Source organism: Pangasianodon hypophthalmus, chromosome 4 (assembly GCF_027358585.1).
Source record: "Pangasianodon hypophthalmus isolate fPanHyp1 chromosome 4, fPanHyp1.pri, whole genome shotgun sequence".
Taxonomy (NCBI): Eukaryota; Metazoa; Chordata; class Actinopteri; order Siluriformes; family Pangasiidae; genus Pangasianodon; species Pangasianodon hypophthalmus.
This window is the reverse complement of record NC_069713.1, coordinates 21,194,677-21,215,249: the sequence shown is the minus strand read 5'-3', so window position 1 is coordinate 21,215,249 and position 20,573 is coordinate 21,194,677. Positions and strand designations below refer to the sequence as shown.

At 38.2% G+C, this 20,573-nt stretch overlaps 1 protein-coding gene across 5 annotated transcripts in view; it reads right to left on the bottom strand.

The window, feature by feature from the left end:
- eml3 (EMAP like 3) overlaps nucleotides 1-20,265 on the bottom strand; it is a 40,117-nt gene extending 19,852 nt beyond the window's left edge. The window contains exons 1-4 of one of the 5 annotated variants that reach the window (XM_026937249.3): nucleotides 20,078-20,265; nucleotides 3,003-3,179; nucleotides 2,703-2,826; nucleotides 1,447-1,902 (exon numbers count right to left, since the gene is read on the bottom strand). In XM_026937249.3, the coding sequence (XP_026793050.1) occupies nucleotides 1,447-1,902; nucleotides 2,703-2,826; nucleotides 3,003-3,179; nucleotides 20,078-20,102 (782 nt within the window). In that variant the 5' untranslated portion in view covers nucleotides 20,103-20,265. Of the gene's footprint in view, nucleotides 1-1,446; nucleotides 1,903-2,133; nucleotides 2,666-2,702; nucleotides 2,827-3,002; nucleotides 3,180-20,077 lie in introns of those variants that run through there. The other 4 variants (XM_026937250.3, XM_026937251.3, XM_026937252.3 and 1 more) reach the window with 4 other exon arrangements.
- Nucleotides 20,266-20,573: the final 308 nt, after the last annotated feature.

Here is a 20,573-nt window from a genome sequence, read left to right as displayed (position 1 = left end):
TGACAGTCTAAAGATCATTCCTATACACACAAACACACACACACACACACACACACACACACACACACACACAAGAAATATTTCAGATGCATTCACAGAAAGATCACCCAAAAACCTTCATGCACAAAACAGGGCAGGAAATACAATAGATCAAAGAATTAATAAAATATACTTGATTAGATGAGTTTAATTTGATTGGGTTAGTGTGCAGTCATTCCCAAGTTTTTCGGTTCTACAAAAGTTTGTAGCACTTTTGCAGAAACCAGTCCAAGATGCAAATGTGCTGTATTGTCTTCATTCTCTCATAGGCAAATTGGGATACTTGCAAACGTGGGATAAGTATTTATTCAGCCGAACAGCTATACTATAAACACTGCAACGATCGCTTCCTTCCGCTAACCAATTTAGACTCGAGCAATGACCTCACCTGCTCTATATGCTGCAGTAAACTTTCAGTCTAACCTGCGGCGTCACTCATCATTGGGTTAGTGCATAAACACTACCGATTGTAGTCACATTTTCCACTCAGCCTAATTCTTCACACACATCACTCTACACTACAGTGAAGCCAAAAACCATCTCATTCAACCCTGCAATGCTTATCGTAAACAACTTCCAAACTGGCAGTAAGCATTGCCATCATCTCTGCTAAAACCTGGTGCCACGCAGCATCTAGTATAATGTGTTATTATGTGATATAGTGACATGCATGCAATCTTCCTGTAAAGCTTTTTTTAAAAGTTTACATGGAATCTAACTGCATGTGTTTTCTCAGGATTGCATGCATTTGGAAAATTGCATGCTATACTTCCAGAACTGGAAATTATAAGGTTCTGTTGGACTTCTTAGGCAAAAGTGAGCTAAAGTTAGCTGCATGATATTTACATGCAAATATAAACATGTAAGAAGAGATGCTTTAAAAGTAAAAGTAAATATTAAACTGGAAAGTTTTATCTGCTCAAAACTGTATAAGCTTAATATCTTAGAATTGTCAGAACCTCATAATTCCAAGGTATTCATTTAGCAAAAAGTTACTACACTTTTTTTTTTTTTACAAAGTTAGAGAGACTTGCAATTTGGCTTTCAATGGACTACATACATTATATTTAACCTTGATCATATATAGTAACAGGCTTGCACTAAAAATGGGCTGAGATTAGCACTAATCCCCAACCCTTTCCCAGGACTCTAAATATTATAGGATTTGTCTTCAACACCCTTCAACGCAATTTATACTTCGTGCCCAAAAGTAGCCCTCAAAAGTAACATTCATTCAGACTGTTCTTCACCAAAGGCTTCAGCTGCATCTTGGAAAAAAGGAGGCATTCGGAGGTATTAATAATTAGAGCAGTAGCACAAGTGATAGAGTTAGATTGTGAACTAAGCCAAAGCAGGAAGGTCATGCGAGGATGGAAAAAGACTGGTTTGATGAGTGGTTAAACGCACAGCAGTTTCTTCTCGCCCTCCAGAATGGGAGAAAGGGGTCCACTGTGTGTAAGCTCTTTAGGCGGCGCTGGAGAACTGGAAGTTGGAGTCTGAGGGGCTGAGCCTTGGCTTTCTTCGCTGCTTTTGCTGTGTTGTTGTTGGAGGCTTTTGATCATTGTGCGCTGGATGGTCTCCTCTACTTTAGAGTGCCAGCTTTTGTCCTTTTCTTCGCTGTCTTCTTCCTCCTGACTCTCCTGCTGAGCTTTGTGCAGAGCCTCGTCCATGAGCGAGACCCCTTCGGGAAGTGCGTCCTCCAGAGAAAGACTCTTGGAGGCCCTGGTGAGTGCCAAAGGCGTCCTCTCAGGCTCAGGGTTCCAGGGTTCAGTTTGTGTTGCCTTTTCACTAGTGCCTGTTTTCAGGCTGGGGATGGAGTGAGCTCTACTGCCCTCCCCATTTTCTGCTGAGTTTGAGACATGGCTGAAGACACACACACAATCAAGAGGGATACAAGCAATAAACCATCATCTTTTGCATTGAAAAACATCTCTCTTGAAGGCTGTAGCCATTGAAGTTTGCATTTGATTGAGACCCAAAATATTCTTTAAAACAGAAAACTAAGTATCATTGCAGAAGAAAATATAATCAGCTTAAAAGTTATTTTCAGTTAATTACATTTACATATTTTAGAGAATATAAAACCTCCAATACCTCCACCTGCTGAGAAGTAGAATTCAGGTACACCAAAGTGAACTATAATTTTTGTGTAAACACAAACGTCTAACTATACAGCTAACTGTATAACTATATAACTATTTTCCTTAAGTGCAAGACTGAGTATTGTTCAGGGACTGCTACACCAAATAAAAGGACCATGATGAAGTCCTCACGTTCTTACAAACCAAGCAATTCTGAAAAAGAAAAATTGCTCAGCTGTCCCAAAGTCCCAGAGTGCCTAAGAATGTTCTGTTCTTTCTTTGTTGTGCTAAAAGTGTGGGTGGGAAGACTGCATTTCTCACAACTTGAGGAACTTGTATCTCCCGGGAGGCATTACAGAAAGAAGCTTTGTCATATCCCGTCTGCTGCTCAGCCGAATCATGCAAAGTGATTCAGTCTCTCTTGTAATGAATATATTGTACATTTAAAGTTAGTGGTTTTGACTTTAAAGTTTATTCCACATTTTAAAGAATAATGATGGTTCATAACTACATGGTGGTTGTCCAGCTCTAGAAGACAAAATACAGTTCTTTTAATATGGTTCAAAAAGTAAACACATGCACCTGCGCTGATACCTGTCGGGTGTGTGGTGTAGTCCGTCCAGAGAACTGGTGGAGTGCCTGTAGGGTTTGGAGAACCCATCGACACAAAAAGACTGATTCAACACCCGAGCTGCACCAGGGTTCACTGTGGGAATACACACACAGGTACTTTATATTGTCTATCCTTTTCATGTTTCCATCAAATTCACGTTAAGCTAGTAATAGTAATATAAAATAAAAGGAAACATCACTAATAATTGAAATGTCACAAAACAATATTTAGATTCACACAACAGTATTTTAAATCTTGGATTCTCTTACTCGCAATTAGCTGCTGCTTCAGTAGTGGGATCTGTTGGTCGTGGAGGCGGAGCTTACGCAACGCATCGGCCAATGAGGACTTGAGCAGTGTGATCTCATCTTCCTGCGCCTGCAGCCGCACTTCCATAAGTGACAGTCTGTCTGGAAACTCTGCGCTGCTTCCAGCCGACACATCATCTGTACACGTACACAGACACAATCAGCACCTGGTCACCTTAAATCATTGTTATGAATGGTATATAGCTTTCAGAGAACACAGTCATGGTGATACTCTAACAATAATTCAGTGCTGTATGATGGTTTTGGGACACCAGACGCAGAACAATAATCACAATGAAATACAGCCAAACAGAGCACTGCTAACATCATTAACTGTGATATAGACAGGACACACCATCTGTAGAAAAGTAGACTTGCATATGTGTTCATAAAGGGTTGTGCACTACAGGGGAGGAAAAATCACTAGCCCAGGCAACAATCATATTATGTATCTAAGCTACCAGTTTTTCATTTTCATTTCACAGCCGCCCAGTAGACAGACAGACTCATATAATGGTTAACAAAGTTTTTTTTTTATTTCACTCATCCAAAAACCAGAGAAAGAAAAACTCCTATTGACTTTCACAAAAGGAAACTTTTTGTTTGATATGTTTGTTTAAACATAACACACTCCAGTTGGTTCATAAATTACACAGTGGTAAAAAAGCACCTCAATGTTGTAGCATGCTCTTTTTTAAATCATGTCACCTGCTGCACTACATACGCAAACCAAGGATGTGGTCTAGCTTTTGGTACAAACTACACTATATGACCAAAAGTATGTGGACACCTGACCATCACACCCATATGTGGTTCTTCCTCAAACTGTTACCAAAACGCTGGAAGCACACAACGTTGCTAGAATGTCTTTGTATGCTGTAGCATTACAACTTCATTTCACTGGAACTAATGGGCCCAAACCTGTTCTAGCATTACAATGCCCCTGTGCACAAACTGAGGTCCATAAAAACATGGTTAGTATCAAGGCTGGTGTGGAAGAACTCGAGTGGCCCAAGCCTTAATCTCAACCCCACTGAACACTTTTGGGATGAACTGAAATGCACCAGTTCATCTCATCTGACATCAGTGCCTGACCTCATTAATGCTCTTTTAGCTGAATGAGCACAAATCCCTAGAGCCATGCTCCAAAATCTAGTAGAAAGAATTTTCAGAAGAGCAGAGGTTATTATAATTGCAAAGAGGTGACTAATCTGTGTTAATGTCCATGGTTTTTGGAATGGACGCATATGGCTATGCTGGTCCGGTGTCCACAAACTTTTGGCCATATAGTAATAACTGGTTTTTCCACATGAAAACATGACAGTAACTCAACTTCATCAGTTAATACAATTACTTTTACTTTTTAATATTTGAAAATTACATTTTAAGTAGCTACCTTTTTTCTTTCACTTGAGCACATTATTGGCTGGATACATCCACTTTTAACTGAGACACATTAAGTATAATTTCTAAGTACTTTTCTTTTCGACCCCGAATAGATATTTCTTTTACTTTTTTCTCTATTTTATCCCCAATTTGGTCATTTGCCAATTCTCACCCACTAGCCAGCTCTCCAGCTCTCACAAGACAGCTACCAACCACTTTGAGACCTGTGAAGCCAGCCACTGCATCTTTTCAAACTGCTGCTACATCATGTGATATTAGCCCGCCATTTGCTAACATCACTCTGATTGACAGCAGAGAGCTTAATGTCATCCCTCCCACGCAGACAGCATGGCCAGTTTTGTTCTCTAGTACTCCTGGCCATGGAAGGCTGTGGCATTGTTTGGATTTTTACTCAGCTTTTTTGGTTGAGACACACTGGAGCCAATAGTTGTTTCTTTATCTAATGTGAGAAGCCTGAAGGCAATTGTGGGTTGAACAAATGACAAAAAATTTAGCGTACTTCTACCACAAATACAAGATTTCTATTTGTTTACAACAAGCTGATACACTTGTACCTGTTACAGCAGCTAAAGTTTAAACATGGCAGTAAATTAGATCTTCCTGTAGAGTAATCAGTGTATGACAGTTTTCTTGTTTGTTTGGTTTTTTATAGCCAACTATAAAAATCTGTCATAAGGTCACAATTCACATAGCACAATGACTAACCACATCTCCAGTGTCTCTTATTATCATTTACAGCCAAAGAAATGGGATCCAATTTTTTTTATTAATGATTCCAGTTAGCTAACATGATGCCTCTATAAGAAAATAACATGACACTGTGTTCAAGTTGCAACTTGGAACTTGCTGGCTAGCAGGGCTGTCAGGTCTGTGTGACAAAATCAGTCCAATGACTATTCAAAACTAGCTGGTCAACAGAGCTAAACAACACTGAAACCCAAAATGCCCCGATGTAATAATGTCCAGATTACCAAGTTTGAAAAACTCTGGTGTAATTAAGCATGCAAACGTCCTGGAAACCCTGGAAGCCAAAGGGGCTATTGAAAGAAACTGATGCACAAGTTGTGGCAAAACTCTCTTCAGATATTTGAGTCACAAGTACAAATAACAATCCCAACTGATTTTATTAAAAGGTGTGGTGCCATTAATCGTATAAATGAAGTAACAAAAAAGGCTCTGCGCCCGTTACACTGCTTTTCTAAATCCAATATGAGTTCCTACACTCGACACGCCCTGCTTCTAACAGAGTGGTTTCATAGATTTTTCTATTGTTCTCTGGCCTTGTAGTGACAGAAAGTCAGCCAGACTGAATGATGAGGCTGTTAGAGAGGTGGATGGACAGATGGATAAACATGTTTTACCAGAAACTTTCTGAACTAGAATCATGGTTGAACCCCTGAATCCCTTTTCAGCACTAGTATTTATGAGCTGAGACACTGAGGTAGCTGAGGTAGTCATAAACAGTTTCTGGATCAGAACCATGGGTGCCCTCTATTCACAAAAGGCTCTTTGAAAATGTGGGAGGCTTCATTCTATGCTGCCTGAGCCAGTACTCATGAAATCCCTCAATGTATTACAATAAGCAGTTGACTTACTCAATTACCCAAGCAAAAGTGGTTCTAAAAACCACTAATTCAACCTAAGTTATTTTTTCATTTCCAAGTTTCTGACCTTATTCAGGACCACAACATGTAAAGGGGATTAGAATATATAACTGAAGCCTTTGAAAAGGTTGTTGCAAATTTGTTTGGTGTAGACAGTTGGCCAACTTGGACTGGAGTTCTGAGTGTCCTACCCTAAAAGCCATAAAAAGAAAGCCTAAAACTTTTTTTGCATCTCTGTTTTACAATTGTTAACAGGTCTAAACATTCATTCTGAACATTAGAAACAAATGCCTTCCTCATGGATCACTGAAGCTGAACCCAGTCCAGAATCTTTACTTGGAATAGACAAGACTTGAGGCATCTCATGCAGGACAACTCACTGAGCAAAGTGCTATAAATCCTATCTCATGGGTCTGAGTCCTGCATATGTATGAAAATTTCTATTTTTCTCTTAATTGCAGTATAAACTTTACAACAGTGGTGGCTCTGTGGTTAAGGTTCTGTGATTGCAGCTCTGTGAGTTCAAATTCTGGGACTGCTGATCTCTTAACCCTCAACTGCTCAGCTCAGTCGTAAATTTCTTTACATAAAACTAACTGCCAAATAAATAGCCTACATGTAAATGTAAATGTATGCATGATGCTAAATGTAAATGTATTACCAACTCAAAGTATGCAATCTGCTAACTTTGCAGTTAGAATGTTACTGCTTTAAAGAAGCAATACAATATGACCTCTACAATACGTTGTCAAAAGACAAAGACGTCATCATGAAACTGTGCAATGCCAGCATACAGGAAGAAACATCTGTTGATCCTGGACTGCTACATCCTTCTACGCCTTACAAGGCTGACTAACTTCGCAAGCGTGTCCGGTACGTTTCACCACTAGACATGGCCAAGAACCGCATACTTTCACAGAAAGGGGAAATCTGACTGACATGGCAGATGACCAAACAGACCTTCAGTAAACCTACTGGTAAACACTCAAATTTATCTGGTTTACTCAACACTAACAGCTTTAAACAAAACTCGTGAATAACTTTTAAAGACAGGATTCTGTCAGCTTGTTTCCCCACTGAAAACTGGTGCCAAGAGAGCCAATCAGATCGCAACCTCACAGATCTCACAGACATGTCAGGTTTTGTAACCTGTACACTTTGGTCAAATAGCAATAATAATAACTGTAATAGTAATAATTAATTGTTGCTAATTTTCAAGAATAAAGACTTCATCTCTGAAAAAGATTTTCTTTTCTTTGTGCCTACAGCAGAAACACGTAGCATACTGCATGAAGGATTTGATAGCTTAAACATCTGCATGACAACCAACTGACAAAAAAGCTTAAGAGTATGCATCCCCAAGAGAAAATTGCCAAAACATGTTGGTGGGTTATAAAGAAATATGTCCTTTCCAAAGGAACCTCGTAATGGGGGATTTAGCCTACTTCTACAGAAGCTTCTGTGTAAACCTGAAACAGAGAAGCTGGGACATTTTCGGCCAGTACGAGAGATGAGACTTGTACGTGAATACAATCCCTTTTCATTGGTGGTCACTTAAAAGGGAACAATAAAAACCACGAACAAAGAAAGTGCCCTATTTTGTGTGCCCTTCTCCTTTCACTACAACAAAAGTTTAGCTGATTCACCTGGTAACATTAGACTAGATGAAAGCATCTGTGGTAAAAATGGCAAAAAAAACCAGAAAGACACACACGCAAGAGTTCCTGAGGCAAGTTGTCGCATGATCATCTCATATAAAAATAAAGCTTAAACACATATAATGTATGCACCCTGGAAGCCAATTTAATAACCTTTAATAAAAGGTTTACAATTCAACCAATAGATGTTTCTCAAACCATAATAAGCACTAGTCCATGAATGTATGCTCCTGTTGCTGGTTACTGTTGTTTACAGCTCAATAAATGAATTATAGTTTTAGCATATTTGGGTATTCATTTCTTTCTCTTATAGTCACATGACCGCTAAATTAAATGTTAGATCAGTTTGACCAGCAGCACTGTTTTAATTGTTAGCCATCACATGTTAAAAAGTGTGTATTGCTCCTTTAAGAGGCATGCTGGAACCAGCCAAGTGCACTTCTAGGCACATCGGGAACCAATTAGCAATCTGTCTTCATCTGGCTCCTCTTTTCGTCCTCTCTTATTTGGCCGTTGATGATTTCCTGACATGTGAAAGGTCACATGACATTCACATGAACAAGAGTGAAACAGGAATTTTCTCTGGCCTTCTCTATCACTCCCTATCACTCCTCATTCCATCCTCCTACATGTGTACTATGCAAACACTGCAATATACTATATAAGCCTGCAGAGTGATAAACTATTCTGAGCTAATAGCAGAGTGCATGTGTGTATTCAGCCCACATACACTGCATTTCCTGCTTGGCATTTGATACAAAAAAGCTTTGAGAACTTGCAAGTGCCAAACTGGCAGCAAGAGTAAATGATGGTAAAAGTTTTACAACCAGATTCCTGTCTTCACCTTGCAGCTATGATAGGTCAAATGTACACACTGAGGAAGATCTCTCTCTCTCTCTCTCTCTCCACACCAATATGGTTGTCATACAGAAATTTGTTTACATGATGCACCTTCAAAAATGTATTTGTAACTACCATAAAGAGCAATAACACATTAAACAACTAAAAAAGATGAAATCAAGAGATTTACTGTCTTGATTTCAGTGGAGTCAGTGTTTCAGGGACTCAGTCCAGGATGAAAGATAAATAAGATTAGCTGATGAGTGATAGCTCTGGAATGTGAGAGGCAAAGCCACATTCTGCGTCACACTTTTCGAATATCTCTTTTCATTATTGCGTCTGGTCACTTGAGGTCTTCCGACTAAATGCTGCTTTGTTGCTGGAGACTTGTTTCTTGTCTGAACCACAAATTTTCTGGCATTAAAGCTTTTTTTGGATGATAACTCCTGTTACAGCCTTTCTGCAGATTTATAGTTAACAATCACATGACAATCTTGTTTACTGAGTTTGCAAAGAGTAATTTGTCCAGTGCTACTCTAAACAACACAGCCACATAAGAAGCAGCACAGAAGGATATTCATGAGCTGTTTTCCATGAAACAGTTATGGATTTGCACTTATTTCCTTGGCATTATTTAAAAATTAAACAGAATTTATCATTGAATACAGTAGAACAGTGGAAAGTAACGAACATTACATTTGTCCTGAGGGAAAAACACAAGTTGGAAGTTGTGGTGTGTATTTTAATGTAATCTAATATTCATTTTTTTTTCTTTCTATTTTTTGTTCCTCTTCTGCTTTCCACCAAAACAACATGTTCCCTGAACCAACAGCATCACTGAGCACACGAGCACAATTAACAATGTTAATTCTCACTAGATGAGCTCATCTACACTGACTAGTCTCACACTTATGTATCTGTTTTCAATTTCACATTTTCAGAGAGGCAGACCTTAAACTTAATGTAACAGCAACATAAAGACTAAATTATATTGGTGAAGGAAACTTACAGAGGATCAATCTTAGCCTTCAGTAATTTATCAAAACGGACATATATTGTATTCTCATATTTTTACATTGTATGTTCATTCTTTAAAAATTAGACTACATTGTTATAAACAATGTTAGAAAAAGGAATCAAGCGATGGGAAATGATTAGGGTTTTTGCAACATCGATCACATAGCTGCATGCAGTTAATGGTTTAAAAATTTCCAATTATACTGATATGCTAGTATACCATTAAGACACAAGGACAGAAATCCAGACTTACATTCCTCACTACTGTAGCTATAGATCTTTCCTATTAGTGTAGTTAGTGAATAATTCATAGGAATTAAAATCAATACTTGAGTAACAACCAAGAATGATAAAGTTCTCAACCTCTTTATCAACAGGATTGAATACACGAATTAGTAATTTACCTGTACATATTAGTGAATTATTAATATATAATGTAATACAGGACTCACATCTTTGAGATACTTGCTGTCGGCAGCAGATCAAAACCATGTAAAGTGTGTGCACAACAATATTCGGATTCCACTTTAAAGTCCATCCAGTGTGTATGGAAGAATGGCTTGATGCACAATGCATATAAAGTGCCTTCACATATCTATGCTGATGCAAATACTTTCCTGCTATCATCACTGCTTATACTTCAATCTTTTTTCTGTTTTTATGTGTTTCATGGGCAAAACAAACTTACTGTATGTCCCTGAGGTAATGTGATAACAAGGCTCAGTTTTCATACTGTCTATGCATGCTACAGCACGGTTTTTGAATATTCAAAATCATCAGTAAGTCTACTCACAAGCAGCTTTATGTGACAAACACGTTTAAGCCCTATTCAGACAGGATTAACTTACATTGGGAGGTGATTTTATTTACATCCAGATCACCAATTCTTGTGTTTTTCCTCCCTTGAGAAAATTCCAGCCCAAATTAAATGTACATCCCATTCCATAACCATGGGCATTAATATGGAGTTGCTCTTCTGGGAAGGCTTTCCACTAGATTTTGGAGCATGGCTGTGTGGATTTGCCTATTCAGCCACAAGAGCTTTAGTGAGGCTAGAAGGCCTGACTCGCAATCAGCATTCCAATTCATCCCAAAGGTGTTCACTGGGTTAAAAATCAGGGTTCCGTGCAGGCCACTCAAGTTCTTCCACACCAACCATAGCAGACCTTGTCTTTATGAACCTCGCTTTGTGCTTAGGGGCTTTTTGCTTTGTCATGCTGGAACATGTTTGGTCCTCTTAGTTCTAGTTAAGGGGACTCTTAATGTTACAGCATGTGTCTCCAACTTTGTGGCAACAGTTTGGGAAAGACCCTCATATCATACGTCTGCAAAATCAGGCACACTATATGGCCAAAAGTATGAGGCCATATAGTGTGCTTGATTTTGCAGGCAGACGATGCCTCTTGCATTGGTGGAAAAAATATTTTTGACTACATAGTACATATTCATTTGTCATTATTTCTTGTTGTTTAAATTTCTGGCTATAATCAAATGACAGATGCTTTGCTAGAGTCTTTAAAATGATAGTTGCTCTGGGCTTAATAACTTTGTCTATATAGGCCTACTCTCTTCACTGCTTGTTAGAAGGAAAAAGGAAATGATGTAACTAAAAAGAAATAGCCTCAACCTGGAAAAAATTAAACAAGACATTATAACTACATATATATAACTACTACATTATAACTACAACTTTATGTTCATATATGCTGCAATAGCATGAAAGTAGCTTCCATAAATAAATAATAATTAAATAATAGTTAAAAGTTTGGCTATAAAAGTTTATAGGTAAAACATGGGAAAAGGGACTGTAAATAATAATGCTTAAAACTTATAATTGCTCATATAACAATTATTTGTGTGTCAGTGCTTTGTAACAGTCAGTAGGTTTTCCACCACAGGAGAGTCTATAGGACAAAGGACTTTCCACTTTCCAGTTTCTTAGTAACATGACAAGTTGCACTGTTTAAAGCTGCTATAATGTAAGTGATAGCAGGAACTAACTTGTCTCATGGACATTCATCAACATTAAATTGGTTTAAAAGCACAATGTGACATTCATTAATAAATTACAAATTTGTTATTGTTGGCAAATCACTGTGGTATAAGAGGAATAAAACACTTCGAGATGTAAAGTTTTGGGGAAATAATTTACTTTAGGGTGGTAACAGTAATTCCACTTTGCATTGGGCTGCATCACACCACCCCATTGTGGATTATTTTCCTATACTGCTTTAAGGAGTTAAACTCCTAACACTACCAGTTATACTTCATCACACACAGCATTTGTTGCATTAGCTAAAGGAGCTGCTCATGACTCCTGTGCTGTAGAAACGATACTGAACTGGACTGACATAGATCTAAGTGTTAAAGGCTGTCAGAAAATGAACCAAACCTGATGTTTCTGTCTCCCAAGAACCCGAGAGTTGTATCAAACTTATGAATCATTACAGTTGTAAGTGCGCATTTCTCTCCGTCAGGCCGCCCACCCTCAGCTGCTGTATTTCCTGTCAGTCTCCAGAACCTGCACTCTGCTGTCTGCCCCTGCACTTTCACTCTCTTGCACACACGGCACAAAAGGTACACACACATTCTCACCTCTCGGTATGAGAAAGCATGACAGCTACTCCGAAACATACACAGCTACTTTCTGGTTTTAAAATGATAAAGTTTGTCTGCTGGACAGTGAAGATGCAATGATCAAACAAATTATACTTTTCTTTCTGACTTTTATCACTTTCATGATTCATAAGCTGTAAAGGGGATTTACAACACAATGAAAGGAATATAACTGAGTCTATTCTAAAAGAAAGGCCATTTTTAAAGATTCTCTCAACATAATACATTGTCTAGACTGTTGTCAGTAAGTAAGCCTGGGCAGTACCTGCAGTATAATTACTGGAAAAAAGTAAAGGGTAATTGTGAATGTGTGCTTGAAAGGTGTAAACATGTAAACAGTGTGTTCTAAATTTATCAGATCTAAGACTTGGAGATTAATATAGATTTATTACATTAAACCCACAATTGTTATCGTCACTAAGATCTTACTTTAAATAAACTAAAGGAATTTTTTTTTTTTATTTAAACGTTCCAGAGGTGAACAGAAATGACAACAGTATGACTAGGAGAGAAATGCTTGCACGCTAACAGGCACCTTGAACCATTAAATATGGAGACAATTTGTCTGTACAAACTGTACATCCCCAAAAATGGCATCATTATAACTGTAACAGGTAGAGGAATCCTGAACAAATGCACTGACAAAACAAAGCTTTTGAGGTATCTCATAATCTGATAAGCAAAATGGCTGTGCTGTCTGAAACCACAAACTGTTTACCGTACAGCACATTTCTTTAGAAGTCCTCTATTTTGTAAGCATACTAGCTGAAAGCAGGGTGGTGAATAACCAATAATCTTATGGAAATCCCGCAGTTTCCCGTCTGGCAGACAAAACCCTTAATGCACTGTGCTGTTTGAATTAAGTGCATAATCTGTGTAGTATATAGGGTGTGATTTCAGACCCAGTTTATAAATCATTGTTGAACATGGTCCTCCCTTTCTCTGTGTGTATACGGAATTTACAACACACCAAAAGATCAGAACAGCAGCTGAATTTACATGCATACAAAATAAAAATAAGTTAAGCAATAAAAAAAAACTAGATCAAACCAAGAAAATCTGTTTATAGTCTTAGTTACATGCACTCCAGTATAAAACACCATCGTTCAACCATTCATGACCTATATGTTTATACACGTATGAGTTTCCTTCCTTTAAAAAAAAAAAAAGAGAACACTGACCGACTTTCTGAAGCAGACTATACTGTTGCTCTAAACATCAGCTGCAGTAATAAGAGAAGTTCCAATCATTTCTTTATACATCTCTGCACAAAAATAGAGTCTGATGACTTCAGTTTTGTGTTCATCCGTCTCCTTTTAGCTACACATTTGAATATGACTGCAATTTTGGAAAGATGGTCGATGTACTCTTTTCATAATTTGTGGTGAAATTAGTCATAGTCGAGGTTTCTTCCTTTCAGGTGTCAGGAGATAAGCATGTCATGTCATTGCAGAAGGTATTGCTAGAAGTTCAGTTAAGCCACTGGAGTGGTCAAGTGTAATTCGAACAGCTTGGTCAGTATCACCGTATGTTTTAGGTCAATCAGCCTGAACTGTTCGTATGTGCATATATACAGTGGAGTCCAAAAGTCTGAGACCACATTGAAATTCTGGGACTTTTTAAATTTAAAATTGGAAATAAACAGAAGGTTTTAGAATTTTGAAATATTTAAAACAAAGAAAATAAATTTTCAATATCTTGAATTTTAATATTCAAGATTTCTAGCTTCCTCTTTAAATGTAAAAAAAAAATTGTGATACTGATCATGTTAACTGCTTTGTACAAAAGGTCAGATTTTCCTCATGCCTAATCTCTTCTACTGAAGCATGTGTTCAGACGACACTCCGATAGATTTGATCTAAAATAGATCAGGAGGTTTTGCGCAAACTTGTGAAGACCATGCCTACTCGAGTGCACACTGTCATTAAAGCAAAAAAGGGGACATACCAAATATTAAGAAACTCTGAAATTCATGTAAATATTTCAAAGATTCTACTTTTCACTCAAGTTGTCGTCAGTAATATAATTTGTAATGAAAATTGTTGTATTAAATTAGAAAAGAAAGAAAAATAGATTTTCTCTAGTGGTCTCAGACTTTTGGACCCCACTGTGTGTGTGTGTTACATAATTAATTTCATTGTCATTATGTTTCTATGGCACATCCAAAGATATTGACACCTTTTTTTTTTTAGAAAGCTCTAATCACTGGAGTGTATTTTTGCGTAAAGCTGAAAAAAAAGAAGGGCTCAGAGTACTGCTTTTTTTTTTTTTTTTTAATAAATGTGGATTAATCTTAGATGCAAGCAGATTAACTCAATCCCTACTACACTATATGGCTAGAAGTTTGTGGACACACTTATATGACCATCACACTTATATGTGCTTTTTGAACATCTCATTCCAGATGCAGTCCCCCTTCGCTGTTATAATAACTTCCACTTTTCAGGGAAGGCTTTCCACTAGATTTTAGAGCATTGCTGTGGAGATTTGCCCTTTCAGCCACAAGCACATTAGTGGGGTTAGGCACTGATGTCAGGTGAGGAGGCCTGGTGCACAGTCAGCATTCCAATATCAAAGGTGTTCAGTGAGGTTGAGGTACAGGCCACTCGAGTTCTTCCACTCTGTCTTTGGCAATCCATGTCTTCATGTCATCATTTTGTGCACAGGGGCATTATCATGCTGGAACATGTTTGGGCCTCTTAGTTCCAGTGAAGGGAAACTGTAATGCTACAGTATACAAAGACGTTCTGTACAATTGTGTGCTTCCACCTTTGTGGCAACAGTTTCGGGAAGAACCACATATGGGTGTGATGGTCACGTGTCCACAAACTTTTGGCCATATAGTGAACTTTAACGATAGCTTCAAGAAGGGCAAGGATTTAAATTCATGATAACCAAATCCATGTAAACATCATCCAAATGCCTGTCAGTGGCAGTGACAAAATGTGGAAATGTGGCAACAGTTCTACACCTGACCTAATAAAGCTATCAACTGCCAGCTTCAGTGGGGACCAATGGTGGCCAACCAAATTTCAGTGGTAGCCCCAGGCCCCCTCCTAGACACTCACATGGCTCCTGCTGCACAAAATAATTCTGCTCTGTGAGAAAACACAGTTCATGTTACATATTTCAATCTATTTCAAAAATAACTGTGAGGCTGGATGGTGGAACGGGCATCAAACTAACATTTTGTGGTGGAAGGAGGATGTAAACTTGGCTCAGCGTATACATTAAGTGAGGATTCAGAACAGGCATGCAGTAAAAAAGGGGGGAAAGTTGAAAAAGTTATATTTCTGGGGCAGTTATTCCCAGCCCATGCGATTGGTAACATTATAAGATGAGTATTTGCTTTACCACAGGATAATGTGATAATGCTGAGAAATCTGTGGACTGTGGACACAAACTCAATTTGCTATCCATCCAACATTTGGATGATGTTTTGCTGACAGGAACTCACTAAAAACACAAAAAAAAAATTCAGTTAAAAAACCAACATGCACTGACTGGACTCATGTGCTCCTTGTTATTAGGGTAACAACACAAAACCTTGCTCCATGCATGCACATAACTGTAGATCGGATTACATGCATATAAATCAAGATTGTCTACAGACCACCCAGTTTAACATGCACAGATAACATTGATTTGGATTGTGCAATCAGAATGAATTCATTCAAACTGGTGAAAATCTTATTTATCTTAAGAAAATATAACCAGCGATTTTCATAATAAAAGATTCGTGTAAACGTCCAGGTGCAGGGTGTCCACACTGGGTGTGTTTGACATTGTAACTGAGTCAAAGTACACTGAAGTGCATGGAGATGGGACTATAAACAGATTCCTTTCGGTTCACTCTAATTTCTTATACAAACTAATGATGTGATTCAGATGGTTTGCATGTAAATGAAGCTACTGACTTTAAAATGATATTGTGATTTTATTTCTACATATTGTAATTTTACATAACACAAACACACTAATGACTTCAAAAGACTAGCCTGTTATTTCTCCTGAAACAAATTCCATCTGCTGGTATGTGTAAGGTTATTCAGGATGCTCACAAGACACACACACACACACACACACACACACACACATGGCTGGTTAGTTTTATCACAGCTTTCTCCATTATCAGTAGTGCAACGACCAATAATCCAATAACGATTGATAATGATTGACAGATGTTACCTTACTGACCATGCAATCTGAATTTCTTCTTCCTTCACCTCCTAACCCTCAAAATGTCTCCTCCATAAAAACTAGTCACACAGCAAGTGGCAGTTATTATACCAAATCAAATCTGCATTATGTTAAATATTCCAGTTACAGCACAGCTTTTGATGCATTGGATATGGTTATTGTGAGAAATACTTGAGACCAAATGTATGTTTCATGCAGATGTGAAGCAACTTCAGAAAGCATGTAAACAACAACCAATAATGTCACAACATCAGATCAAAGCTGCATAGAAACAAGCATCTGACCGGATGTTTACCCAGTATGCCATTCGTTCTATATTTTAACTCCCATTCCTCCTGTAACTAGCTTATTTTTTTTAAATGTTAAATTAAACTCACTGATGGTTTTTCATAGGCTTTTGTAAATGTGCTGCTAATGTGCTGTTAACTATACAAGTGCTAACAATACACGTGCATTGTTTCTGTTCCTATCTGTTAATATACCACACAAAATACCACAGATTACCACCTTATGTCTTGTATATCCTATAAAAGTCTTCAAGTATTATATTTTGCCATGTCAACCAGCCTTACTTTTAATCCAGACCATGTGAAAATTCCACTGGTTGACTATTTCGTAAGTCCATAGAGGAAAAGCTGGCATGAATTAGCACTTCATCAGAAGTACAAGGTTAAAACGTCAACACTGCCAGTAGATGCCTGAGGCTTTTCTCCATGTGATATTTACTGTTCCCCAAAGCACTACAGCTTAAGACGTTTACAAGGCTGTAAACAAAACACAAAAGTGAATAGGCTGGTACCACAAAATGGTCTGAATAGCATAAGCTCTTCAGTGTTATATACACCACTCATAAACAACATGTACAGCAGGAACGGTGTGCCTAGAACTTATGGAACGGTCACAGCTTAGTACTGCACAAATGAAAAAATGACGGGCTTGAATTTGGAAATATGAATATATCCTTCAGTTGTAAAATTAATACATTTCACAAATCCTTTGCTGAGTTGTTTATGTAGCAGAACCACTACGTGACATATCCAGGTATTAAACCGAGCGCTGGGACAGTGTTATAGGAAATTAAACAACAACAGGGTGTTGTGATGTTCACCACTCAGAAGATGATTATTTTCCTATAACATCACATCCTGAAATATTTTGTTCCTCAGTCATTTTTTTATATTTATTAATGAATGACACATCCTGCTTTTTATCCTTTTATATTTACATTAATGCTGTGGAACATTCACAAGTTATTTCCACTTATCACTTACATTATAGCAGCTATATTCACTGCCCATTTTATTAGGAACATTTGTGCACCTGCACATTCTTGCAGTTAATCAGCCAATCATGTGGCAGCAGCACAATGCAAATAATCATCCAGATACAGATCAAGAGCTTCAGTTAATGTTCACATCAAACATCAGAATGAAGAAAAAAATCTGATCTCTGTGACTTTAACCGTGGCATGGTTGTTGGTACCAGATGGGCTGGTTTGAGTATTTCAGAAACTGCTGATCTCCTGGGATTTTCACACACAACAGTCTCTAGAGTCTACACAGAATGGTGTGAAAAACAAATAAACATCCTGTGAGCAGCAGTTCTGCAGGCTGTAACATCTTGTTGATAAGAAAGGTCAGAGGAAAATGATCAGATTGGTTTGTGCTGCCAGGAAGGATACAGTAACTCATATAATCACTATTTAAAACTGTGGTGAGCAGAAAAGCAACGCAGCATGCACAAAACATCGAACTTTGCAGTGGATGGGCTACAACAGCAGAAGACCACATCAGGTTTCACTCCTGCCAGCCAAGAATAGAAATCTGAGGCTAACATAGGCACAAACTCACCCCAACTGGACAGTTAAAGATTAGAAAAAAAAACACCTGGTCTTTTTCCAGTCTTCAACTGTCCAGTTTGGGTGAGTCTGTGCCCATGATAGCCTCAGATTCTAGTTCTTGGCTGGCAGGAGTGAAACCTGATGTGGTCTTCTGCTGTTGTAGCTCATCCACCTCAAGGTTTGATGTGTTGTGCATTCTGAGATGCTTTTTTGCTCACCACAGTTGTAAAGAGTGCTTATTTGAGCTACTGAAGACTTCCTGCCAGCTCAAACCAGTCTGATCATTCTTCTCTGACCTTTATTTATCAACAAGGTGTTTCAGCCTGCAGAACTGCTGCTCACAGGATGTTTTTTTTTTTTGTTCTTCACACCATTCTGTGTAGATTCTAGCGACTGTTGTGTGTGAAAATCCCAGGAGATTAGCAGTTTCTGAAATACTCAAACCAGCCCGTCTGGCACTAACAACAATGCCACAATTAAAGTCACAGAGATCAAATTTTTTTTTCATTCTTAATGTTTGATGTGAACATTACCTGAAGCTCTTGATCTGTATCTGCATGATTTTATGCATTGCGCTGCTGTCACATGATTGACTGATTGACTAACTGCATAAATGAGCAGGTGTTCCAGTGTTCCTAATAAAGTGTATAAAGTCATTCCCTCACCAGCCTCTTTCTCTCTCTCTTTCTCTCTCTCTCTCTCTCTCTTGAAAATAATATGATAAAAAAATATATATATAACCTGTCATGTTACTGACAAACCTCTGTCTCTGTTCTAAAGCCTCTCCAGTGGCAGAAAACGTACTGCCTGTTCCAAAGCGCTGACTCCAAACCATAAATTTACGGAAAGCATCACCAAATTACAATATGTTTTTCATAGTTAAATAACAACACTTTTTAACCATTTATTATTACCCTTCGATTATGTAACTTATCTGCCATACAAGTCTCTGTGAGTTAGCTGTTAATATTGAAATGATAATGTATTAGAGTAAAATGTTTCCAGTGAAAATTTGTAAAAAAATGTATTCCTTCAGCCAAACAGTAATTATTATGGTGTATATCCATGGTGTATATCATACTGTATTAAGTCTTATGGTATTTTGATGGCAAAATTGACAGAAAATACTGACATTTCGTAACACAAATTAATCCCCAGTACTGAAATAGATACACTAAATGAAAAGATCATTTTAATCCATTTCCATGGTAACTCCAAGTGTTAAGAATGCTGTGTAATAACACACTAATTAAAGGGGTTGCCACATTCTTGGCACTCTCCCACCCCTTAAATCCCACTTTTACCCCTGGATATGAGCTATGACAGGGGAGGACAACTTTCACATGTATCTACATGAATACTAGTATACTACTATTTGGTTGATTTCTATAACTAGGAACTTGTCAGACTGAAGAGTGTAACATCCACTGAAATATCTACTCTCCACCATAATTAACTACTGAATGGACTTTCATTCCTTTTTTTCTGGTGAAATAAAACAAACATTTCTTTCTTGCTCATTTTCAATGCTCATATGTATGTCGCTCCAGAGGAGAAAACAACAGGAATAGCTAGTTTCTGGTTTCATTTCAGTGGAGTAGACGTTCTCTAGTGCAGGCTGTCATTTAAATAAATAAATAAATAAACAAACAAACAAACATAAGCATACAACCAGAGGACCAAACAGGACCCCATGCCTTGACACCTCTGATTTCACAGCTACACTCCTGCTCCAGTTTTCAGCAGTGGCTGTGTTGTGAGGTTGCTCAGGGTGTGTTTGAGGTGCCAAACTGTCAGTCGAGGCAATCACACAAGCCGACATGAGACGCAAAACCAAGTGGATTTGACACTCACCCAGGCTGTTTGTTGATCCATCCATGGTTCAGTCTTATCCTGTTTAGACCTTTCTGAAACGGCGCATTGTCGCATGCGAGGAATCCACTCGAGTCATAACTTAAAACAGTGAGACAGTAAACTTCTCAGGAGCAACACCCCGGGAAAAAGAGAAGACACGTGTGTCTGTGCTTGTATGTGCGCGCGCGCGTCTGTGTGTGTGTGTGTGTGCGTGTGCGTGTGTTGGGCGACGGACTGAAAATGTAGCTCCAGTCCAAAACCACACATATGCAGGAAATGCGCGAAGGAGGCAAGTGCACATATACAGTAGGTGTGGATGGATTTCGTGTAACTCCTCCATGCAATTGTGAAACTTTTTTTCCGGGGAAACACAGACTCCTAAACCCCTGTAACTACTAAACAGGAGTCTTACAGCGCCACTGGTTCAATTCGTACGAAAAAGGGTGACATATAACGTAACTGCAACACACACACACAATCCAGAACTTAGATTACT